Source organism: Orycteropus afer, unplaced genomic scaffold (genome assembly GCF_000298275.1).
Source record: "Orycteropus afer afer isolate SDZICR_OR568_19922 unplaced genomic scaffold, OryAfe1.0 scaffold00061, whole genome shotgun sequence".
NCBI lineage: Eukaryota > Metazoa > Chordata > Mammalia > Tubulidentata > Orycteropodidae > Orycteropus > Orycteropus afer.
In genome coordinates this window covers 11,004,082-11,015,114 of record NW_006921648.1, presented here as the reverse complement: position 1 = coordinate 11,015,114, position 11,033 = coordinate 11,004,082, and the positions used below count along the sequence as shown (strand labels likewise).

Below are 11,033 nucleotides of genomic sequence, written 5' to 3'. Positions count from 1 at the left end.
AATGTTCCATGTGCACTGGAAAAGAATGTATGTTGTGCTGTTGTTGGGTGAAGTGCTCTGTAGATGTCTATAAGGTCAAGTTGGTGGATTGTATTTTTTAGTTCTTCTGTGTCTTTGATGAGTTTTTTCCAGTTGTTCTGTGATTGACAGTAGTGTATTAAAGTATTCTATTATGACTATGGAGTCATCTATTTGTCTTTTCAGTTCTGTGAGAATCTGGTTTATGTATCTTGGCACTCTTTCACTGGGTGCGTAGATATTTATTATTGTTATGTCCTCTTGTTCAATAGATCCTTTAATCATTATATAATATCCTTCCTTGTCTCTTATGGTGATTTTTGTCTTAAAGTCATTTTGATCAGAAATTAATATTGCCACTCCTGCTTTTTTATGGTTGCCATTGTTTGACATATCTTTTTTCATATCTTTTTGATTTTTAGTCTATTTTTGTTTTTGTCTCCAAGGTATATCTCTTATAGGCAGCATATTGATGGGTTATGTTTTCTTGTCCAGTTTGCAACTCTCTGTCTCTTGAGTGATGTGTTTAGTCCATTGACGTTCAGTGTAATTATTGACAAAGTATGAATTTGTTGCTGTCATTTTGTTATGTGCTTTGTCATGGTGTTGCTGATTTCTTTGTTCCATATAATTTTCGGTGCTAAGCTTGTTTTGTTCATGAATCATGTTATCACTTCATTTGTTGCTGTTGTTTTTTTTTTTTTTTTTTTTTTTTTTTTTTTTTTTTTTTTTTTTTTTTTTTTTTTGTTATTTGCTGTCGAGTCGGCCCCGACTCATAGCGACCCCTCCTTGGGTTTCCGAGGCAGTATCACTACGGAAGTAGGATTGCCCAACCTTCCTTCCGAGGAGTGGCTGGTGGGTTTGAACCGCCAGCCTTCTGGTTAGCAGTCAAGTGCCTTAGCCACTATGCTACCAGAGCTCCTGTTTTAGTACTTGCTAAATATTTGTGGTTGCCCTCTTTAATTTTGATGTAAAGGTTTATTATTTTTCTTTGATATTACCCTGTGATTTATAATTTTCTTCCCAAGTTTAGAACAGTCCAGTCTATCTTGCTGTTGTCTTGACTTCCCTACCATTTAGAAGTTCTGTAACTACACAGTTTTTTCCTTCTTTTTGGTTTTAGTTGTCCTCATTCACCAATTGATGTTTCTGGTTCCCTGTTTACAATCTTGTAGGGTTATTTACTGTGGATACTTCCATAACTGGGTTGGTTTCTGAGTTATATCATCATGTGTGTTAATGGTTGGTTGTTACTGTTGTTGGTTCTCTGTCCAAAGGACTCCATTTAGTGTCTCTTGTAAGGTTGGTCTGATTTTAACAAATTCCTTTAATTTCTGCTTATTTGGAAATGTCCTAATTTCACCATCATTTTTGAGGGACAATTTTGCTGGGTATATAATTCTTGGTTACAATTTTTTTTCTTTCATGGTTTTATATATATCATCCCATTGTCTCCATGTTTCTTGGTTTCTGCTGAGAAATCCAAGTTTAGTCTTATTGGTTGCCCCTTGAAGGTAACTTTTCCTTTTTCTCATGCTTTCAGGATTCCTTCTTTGTCTTCAGTTGAGTGTGTTTGATGATGATATGTCTTGGTGATTTTCTTTTGGGGTTGTTCTGGTTACCTAGTGCTTCTCTGACAAGAATATACCACAAATGGGATGGCCTTAACAAACAGAAAGTTTATTCTCTTACAGTTCAGGAGGCTAGAAGTCTGAGTTCAAAGTGCCAGGTTCTAGAGGCTGTGTGAAAGCCCCTTGACCTTGGGCTTCAGCTCTGCCTCTTGCTCCCAGCCCACTGAAGCTAGAGGCTTTTCTTTACTCAGGCAGCTACTGGCTGCTGAAGCTAACAAGCCCAAGGTCGACAAATAAAATGTCACAGTCCCGATGTTACCAAACCACACTGCAGGCCATTCATTCAAGTCCATTGAAAGTCCCAAGGTCACTAGAGCATGGGAGGCTGCTGAACAACGACTCAGCTACATGCAGGGTTCAAGGTGCCATAAGCTAGAGTGTATCCTCAAGGCTTCTCCTTCTATGTGGGAAGCAGACCACATCCCAAAGGCAGCTACTCAGCTGCTTGTGGTAGATCCCACCTTGGAATTGATTGCAGCCTCATCATGAATCCCTCATAACTACCTCCAGCTGCCCAGCCACTCAACCAGGTCCAGCCAAGTTGACATACAAATTTAACTGTCACAGGGGTCTATTCTGTTTGGGGTTTGTTAGACTTCTTGAAGGGATATATTCTCATCTTTCATCATACCAGGGAAATTCTCTTCCAACAAATGTTTGACAATTTTTACTGTGGTTTTATTTGTCTCTTCGTTTTCTGGCATTCTGATTACATGTAGATTATTCCTTCTGATAGTATCCCACATCAACCTTAGGCTTTTTTCATTTTGTTTTGATCTTTTTTCGCTTTGTTTCCTTTCCAAAGAAATATTGAGGTATTTGTCTTCAATCTCATTAATTCTGTCATCCATTGATTCAGTTCTTCTTCTTTGCGTGTTCAATGTTTTTCTATTTCTGAAAATTTAGTATTAATCTTCTGAATTTCCATGTTTAGGTTTTGTATCATTTCTAATTTTTCATTTATTTAGTCATATTGTTCTTGTATTGTCTTTTGAGATTTTTCTAGGGTTTTGTCTTTATTTTCCTCAATTTTGTCAGTGTTTTCCTTGATCTGTCTCAATCCTTTGAAGGTACCTGAATATAATTCTTTTGAATTCCTTATCAGCGAGTTCCAGTGCTGCATATTCGTCAGGGATGTGTTCTGGGTCTGTATCCTGGTCCCTTGTTTCTCCTGCTTTATCTTGATTCTTTGTGTAGACTATGATGCCTGTTGTCTCCAAGACATTGTGATATTTTTGTGTTTATATTTAATTGGTGATTGTATGTTAGAGTGACTTGCCCACAATTTTGATTTTCTTTGTTTTATTTGGATGTTATCTATGTAAGCAGGGTACTGTGCTCCTCTATTTGCTAGTTGGCAGCACTTATACACTCACCACCTGTCTCCTTTCCCTTTGTCAGCCTCCCGTATGTACCTGCCAGCCTTGGCAAGCAGATCCTATTCTTAGGTCCCTGGAATCTGAATGAGAATGCTGTCACTTTAAAATCCAAAATGGCCAGTGCTTATAAACATTCAAAATGGCTGTGCCCTCCAGACAGCCACAAGTCTACAGCTCAGGTTGTTTCCCTCCTTGCTGTTTCCCTTCCTAGTCATGGGCCACCAGTGCAGTTGTCCCCTCAGCCCTTGGCAACCAGGGCTACTCTTTAGGTCATTTCTCAGGTCCCAACACCGCTTGGAAATATTAAGGCTGTTGGTCCCGTCTGAGTAGCTGACAGTCCATGTTTGTCTGTCTCTATACTCACTGTTTTCATTCAGATTTTTCTACTAGTTGGTATCTAATCCATTCCTGTATACATCCTTTCAAACTCAGGGCTCCAGGATTATCTTCTGTATCTCTGTCAATTGGTTTATCTTTTATTTGTTGAAGAGGGTCTGTGTAGCTTGTCTGCCTATTCTACTGTCTTACCAGAAGTCATGGAGTTAGTTTTTGTGTATGGTGTGAGGTATAGACCTCGTTTCATTTTTCTACAAATGGATATCCAGTTTTGCCAGCACCATTTGTTAAAGCTGGTAGCATAGTGCCTAAGGCACTTGACTGCTAACCAGAAGGCTGGCGGTTCAAACCCACCAGCCACTCCTCGGAAGGAAGATGGGACAATCTATTTCCGTAGTGATACTGCCTCGGAAACCCAAGGAGGGGTTGCTATGAGTTGGGTCTGACTCGACGGCACATAACAACAACAACAACAACAACATTTGTTAAAGAGACCGTCTCTTCCCTATTTAATAGATTTCATCTCTTTGTCAAAGATCAGCTGACTATAGGTCAGTGGACCTATTTCTGGGTTCTCCATACTATTCCACTGGTCTATGTGTCTGTCGTTATACTAATACCAGGCTGTTTTGACTACTGTGTATAGTTGGGGTTGAGATCTGGGAGTATGAGACCTCCTGCTTTGTTCTTTTTGTTCAATAGCACTTTGCATGTCCAAGGTCTCTTTCCTTTCCATACAAATTTAGTGATTGTTTTTTTCCATATCCTTAAAGAATGTTGATGGGATCTGGATTGGAATTGCATTGAATGTATAGATTGCTTTGGGTAGAATTGACATTTTCCCAATATTCAATCTTCCTGTCTATGAGCATATATTCTTCGATTTATGTAGATCTCTTATGGTTTCTTGATGTAGTGGTTCAAACCCACCAGCTGCTCCCTGAGAAAAAGACGATACAGTCTACTTCCGTGAAGATTTACAGCCTTGGAAACCCAGTGGGGGTTGCTATGAGTCTGAATTGACTTGATGACCGTGGGTTTGTTTTTTGGTTTTGTAGTATTCCATGTAGATCTCTAGCACATTTAATTGTCCGTGTCTCTCTTTGTAGTTTCTAATAGTGAATGTCTGAACAACCATGGATGTGCCTCCACAGGCACATGTGTTGGGCATCTTTGGGATAGATGTCATGATGTGGAATTTCTGGGTTATGGAATTCATGCAATTTTAATTTCCTGGCTTTTCACAATTTGCCTTCCAAAGTGACTTTAGCAATCACTGTCTTTCAGTCATGTCCAAGAGTAACAGGTCCCATATTGTCACCAGTACTTGGTTTTTTACTGTTTTAAAGATATTGCCCATCTGGGTGGAAAATGCCACATTTGTACTTGACTACAAAACCTAAATATTGATAGTCTGAACCCACTCAGAGCCACCATAAAGACTGCAGCTCAGAAAACTCTGTGAAGCAGTTCTACTCTGTAACATGTGGGACCACCATGAGTCAGAATTGACAATGGGTTTGACTTTTGTTTGGGGTGAAAGCGGTATCTTGTTGGCATTTGCATTTCTCTGATGACATAATCAGGCTGGGATCAAAGTGACAGCAGCAACTTGAAAGGTTAGATGGAAACCTTGGAGGTCAGTGAGTTGATGTTAATGGGGGAGAAACAGCTCAGAAAAGGAGGGTGAGAATGGTTTTACAAATTGAAGAAAGTGATCAGTGTGACTGCATTGTACATGTAGAAACTGTTGAATCAGTGTATGTTTTGCTGTGTATATTCTCAACAATAGCAAAATAAATTTAAAAATTTTTAAAGATCCCAATAAACCCTTTAAAAGCAGAAAAAAAGTTGCTGGTGGTAGATAGTTTTATAGAACAAATTTTCTTAATCAATAAAAAGGCAATATTCATTTAAAGAAAGGGTTTGCTTTACAGTGGTGTTGAAGGAATTACTGTTTCCTTCTAATGTGGCAACTAGCTTTGTCTCCCTCTGTACACCTGTCTGAGCAATGGCTGGGCAGGTTTTTGCAATTCAATCCAAGAGACTTTTTACTTATTTTACCTGGATAGTTAGAGGGTAACAGGTGAGGTGCAGAACGATAGGAATTATGTCTGGGGCAGTAGAGTTGGGGCAGATCCTGGCAGCCAGGGGGCTCGATTGCGATAGTGAAGAGCTAGTGGAATATTCTAGGCTGGGAGTGGCATGATCCGATTGGCATCTTGGCTGTGGAATTTCTCTAGTTGGTGCTGCAGGTGCCTGCGGGGCAGGTGGATTACTGGACACAGCTATACCACTCGCGCTTGGTGTCCGGCTTGCAGTAGAAGGACTCACCTAGGCCACCCTGTGGAAGTGGGAAGGTGAGTATGGTTATGAAGCCTCCTTTGCTTGTGGTTCAGGTTTCTGATCTTGTTCAACCACCTGGAACACCCGTCCTTTTTGTTTTTCTCAGCTACCTCCTTAGTGTCCTGTGACACAGAATTACAGGTAGACTTTGCAGCCTGGCTTATCAAGCTCAGTGTGATCTAGCCCCTGCCTACCTCACCAATCTCCTCTCACTCTACTTTCCTGTTGACCATTATCCTGCAGGCACACGGACCTCTTTTGTGTTTCCCAAACATAAGAGATTGTTCCCTGCTTTAGTTTATTCCTTTGTTCTGATGGAGCACATCCTCCAGTGGCTTCCTAGGAAAGAGTACATGGGAGGTAAACATTTTGAGAAATCCTTAGCATTTCCTGCCATTCTCTCTAGAACACTCTTTTCATTATTTTTTAGAAATGGATTTACCATAGTTTATCCTTTGAATTAATTTTTTGTATCAAAGTAATACCTGCACATAGTTTAAAAAGTTAAACAAACAATGAGTTGGTTGTTGTTGCAGCTGAGTGATTGTCATGGCTTTTCAATATATTATGCTCTCCACTTTTGTATGTACTTGGAATAAAAAAAAAGAAAATAATAGCTCATTAAAGTTCATGACAAAAACAGTACTATTTTACCCCATGTCTTCTTGCTTCAAGTATTATTTACCAAGCAATTGCTATAAATTCTTTTAGATGTTTCTTCTGTTATTTACCATCTTTTAAAGTAATACAGTCATGCTGCTATTTCTTGATTTTTCTGTTTTGGGCATTCTCCATAGGTTTTTTACTAGGCATTTCTTAATGCTATTCCTTTTCAAACATCTCTTTCCCTCTGTCTTCCTGAAAGAGATACATTCTATTAAATCTGTATCCAGTGTTCACATAATTGGGACTCCGTACATGTGTACCTCATAGGTGGGACGGGGGTGCACTGTGATTGTATCTTTCTGTTTTTCTTGGAATTATACTTGCCTCCCTCACCCCATTTGATTCATTTTCTATTTTCTTCCTGTTAATTGTTTCCAGAATTTTCAGCAACATAACAAAACTCCTCTCTAGACAGTGAGACATACCAGATAATTTACTGACTTCAAATAGTTTGGATATTTTTCTTGGAGACCCTCTCCCTGGACCCTGTCTTCCTGCTCGTATATACACTAGTTGGACAGCTGTTGTCCTGGGTCCTCCTGCTCCATCATTCTGGGAATTACTTCTACTTCTCAGAGTCATAGGCTCCTGTTCCTTGCATCTTCTTTCTTGGTTTACTCCTGTGTTCTGGTGGAATATATCCTTCAGTAGCTTGCTGAGGTAGGGCACATGTTTACCTTCTAGGTACCCTATCTCAGGAAACTACTGAAGGTGGCACAGTGGTTAAGCATTTGGCTGCTGAGAAGTCAGTGGCTCAAACCCACCAGCCTCTCTGTGGGAGAAAGATGTGGCGTTCTTCTTCCATAAATTTTACAGCGTTGGAAACCCTATGGGGCAGTTGTACTCTCCTATAAAGTTGCTATGAGTTGGAATTGACTCAACAGAAATAGGTATTGAATGTTGAAAACATCTTCATTTTACCTGAATAATTTGAATAGAGAATTGTTGATTGGAAATAATTTTCTCTTGGGACTTTGAAGTCATTGTTTGACTGTCATACAACACTAGTTGAGAGGTCTGATGCTATGTCTGATCTATGATCCTTCGTATGTGACCCCTTTCTCACATTCTGGAAGCTTTGGGGCCTTCTCTTTATTCCTAGTGCCCGAAATCTCCTGAGGATGGCCTGGCTTTGGTTTTGTGTTCGTCTAGTATGCTGGACACTTAGCAAAAGCTTTCCAGTTTGGAAACACATCATTAAGGTCTGGGACATGTTCTTTGATAATTCACTTCCTTCTGTGTTCCAGAATTCCTGTTGCTCATATGTTGGTCATCACAAACTGAGCCTCTGATTCTGTTATCTTTTCTTTCTTTTGCTCCATCTTATTGTTTGTTCTGTTTCTGCAGCCCTTCTTCTGATGTTTTTATTTTGGCTATTATATATTTCCAAGAGTCTTCTTTTCTTCTGGAAAGTTCTAAAGCATCCTGTTCAGTGGGTGCAGCATCTTCTCTCTTCTGAGAGTATAAGCTATGGGATTTGGGAGCTTTTTTTCTGTTCCTTCTGATCATCTTTGGTCTTGTTTCTATCTTTCCTATGATAGGCTTTCTTGAAATGTCTGGAGATTCTTGGGTCTGAGCTCACGTTCAAGAGTGAGGTACTCAAAACTTGTTTGGAAGGCCCTCTCCAAGTATGTTAGCTGAGGGAGGGTTACTTCTAGTGCTGCTGTGATGGACAACAGAAATTGATTTCCTCATAGTGCTGGAGGCTAAGAGTCCAAATCAGGGCCTTGGACATGTTGATTCCTTCTTTGTTGGCAGCTCCGGTGCTCCTTGCCTCCTTGGTGACCCTCACATGGCATCTGTTTCCCCTGTGCTTGCTCGTCTCTCTGTCTGTCTGCTCTCTGTAGAACTCAGAAGTGATTAGGTTTGGGATCCACCCTACACTGGCATGACATCAGCTGATTGATTGATAACATTATGTTAGATGCATTATGGAAGGTGATTTCATTACATGACATCCCATCCACAAGTATAGGGTTAGGATGCCAACAGATATTTTGGGGGAGCACAATTCTGTTCATAACAGTGGAGACCCAGCTCTCACTGGGCTCCCAGGGTCTGCATCTGTGGACTTTTTCTCTTCTTCTCTGCAGCAATCTCCCCTTCTCCTGCTGGGAGGGATAGCAGTGGGGAGAGGACTGGGCCACTCCTAATTCGGCACCTCTCTGTTTTCAGCTAGGAGCTCTGGTAGCATAGTGGCTAAGGCACTTGACTGCTAACCAGAAGGCTGGCGGTTCAAACCCACCAGCCACTCCTCGGAAGGAAGATGGGGCAATCTACTTCCATAGTGATACTGCCTCGGAAACCCAAGGAGGGGTTGCTATGAGTCGGGGCCGATTCGATGGCACATAACAACAACAACAACTGTTTTCAGCCTGGCAGATCACCCCTGCCCTCGCTGTGCCTGGCGCCTTGCCTCGGTTTCCCCAGATGGTAAATCTTCCGTCTCTGGCAGGGGTTGCCTGCCCTTTTGAGCCTCACTTATCTTTAATGTGGGCCTCAGCTAAGTGCTCCTTTCCTCCTGGAAGCTGTGGCTGACTTGCCCGATCTTAACGCTGTTGCCTCTTTATTTTTCCTCTTTATTTTCCTTCACAGTGCTCAGAGTATTCTGCTCGGGATGCACTTTGGTGTTTGTTCACAGTCTTCCCCACTGCCCCACGACTGCAAGAGGTAGCAACTGCACCTGCTATTTACTGCTTGATCCCAAGAGCCTCGAGAATGTTTGTTGAATTAATCCCTATATCAATTGGAGTTGTGGTGGTGGTGATGTGCCATCGAGTCGGACCTGACTCACAGCGACCTCTTCTTGGGTTTCCGAGCCAGTATCACTACAGAAGTAGATTGCCCAACCTTCCTTCCGAGGAGTGGCTGCTGGGTTTGGATTGGCAGCCATCTGGTTAGGAGTCAAGTGCCTTAGGCACTACGCTACCAGAGCTCCTATCAATTGGAGTAATCACCACAAAATATGAAGGGGTTCTGCAACCTAGTTTATTTTGTCATGGTAGGGCTCAAGGTCAAATGTCAACTTTATGACGCTGGTGGTGATGAAGTCTACTCTTGAATGAATGTTCCCTTTCCCCGTTACCTAGTGATCATCAGAATGATTAAAGCTAGAGAGACAATCATAGCTTGGAAGAGCTATGACCATGTCATCACACTACCTGGCCCCATCCAGCTTCTTCCAAACCCTTGCCACCAATTCTTTTTTCTAACATAATATGATGTAAGCATTTCACACATACTGAAAAGTGGAAAGAATTCTGTGAACAGCCACACCTTCTACCTGGAGTCTGCCATCCATGTTGTTCTCCATTTGCTTTGTCCTCTCTCTGTTCACCTGTCCGTCCATCTTTGTTGTTGTTGATAATATACATGGCAAAATGTATACTAATTCAACCATTTCTACCCAATCGGTGACATTGATCACATCCTTTGAGTGGCACAGCCTTTGTCACCTTCCTTCTGAGTTGTTCCTCCCCCATTGACATAACCTCCCTGCCCCTAAGGTTCCTGTCTAACCCTTCAAATTGCTCTTGTCACTTCAATCCCGTGCAGATAGTTCTTAAAAGAGTAGAATGCTCAAGACAGACATGTTATAGTAGTTAACCTAAACTATGTTTTAAGAAGATCTCAAGGGATATTTTTGGTTTAAGTTTTAAAGATGATCTCAGGGCATTAGTTTCAGGGCTTCATTCAGCCTCCATGGCTCCAGAAAGTTTGGAGCCATGTTATCTTATGGTGCAGTTCAAAGAAAGGTATAGATACCAGTGCATTTCATCCCCAGACATTTCGATGTGTGTGCCTTTAACAATGGCAGAGTGGGTCAGACATTTGGCTGCTAACCAGAAGTCAGCGTTTCAAACCCACCAGTTGCTCCATAGGATGAAGATGAGGCAATCTACTTCCATAAAGATTTACCACCTTGGAAATCCAGTGGGGCTTGCTGTGAGTTGGAATTGACTCAGTGGTGGTGGGTACCTTTAACAATGTTTAAGTGAGTGCAGGACGACTGACTGAGAGGTTGGCAGTTGAAATCCTCTCAGAGGTTCCGTGAAGACAGGCCTGGTGATTGATCTGCTTCTTAAAGGTGACAACCTTGAAAACCCTGTGGAGCAGTTCCACTCTGTATACATAGGGTCTCCATGCATTGGAAACAACTTGATGGCAAGTAACACCACTGCCTTTAACTGGAGTGAAATGCACAGATCTCCAAGGTACCATTTGATGAGCTTTGACAGATACGTACACCTGTGTAATCCAAGCCCCTGTTGAGACTCATAACATTACCGTGGTTCTAGAAAGTTCCTTCATGCCCCTTCCCAGTTATTGCCAGTTTTGAGAGATGTCTGTAGTGGCCATGAGGAGACTGGTGACTGCTTGTCACCAAGGAAGTTCCAGCTGCTGGAGGCTCCCCTCCTGCCCCCCTTACTGGCTTCTGTCCCTCTCTGCCCCTCGCAGGAGGCTTGAACCTGCGGAGTCCGTGGGTGGTGACCTCAGTGGCTCACAGTCTGCACTGGTCACACCGAGCTATGTTCCAGGCCGCCTTGGAGCTGACACTAGGCAAGGCCAGGACCTTCAAGAACCTGGTGATGAACGTGGCCTGCAGGCGCCAGGGCTGGAACTCACAGGCAAGATCCACACCTACACCCCAGTGGCC

General features: G+C 42.0%; 1 protein-coding gene across 1 annotated transcript in view; it reads left to right on the top strand.

The window, feature by feature from the left end:
• LOC122149921 overlaps positions 1 to 11,033 on the top strand; it is a 160,166-nt gene that overhangs the window by 69,865 nt on the left and 79,268 nt on the right. The window contains 4 exon segments of the mRNA XM_042780798.1: positions 5,608 to 5,701; positions 5,704 to 5,724; positions 10,835 to 10,996; positions 10,999 to 11,027. Coding sequence (XP_042636732.1) covers positions 5,608 to 5,701; positions 5,704 to 5,724; positions 10,835 to 10,996; positions 10,999 to 11,027 — 306 coding nt within the window.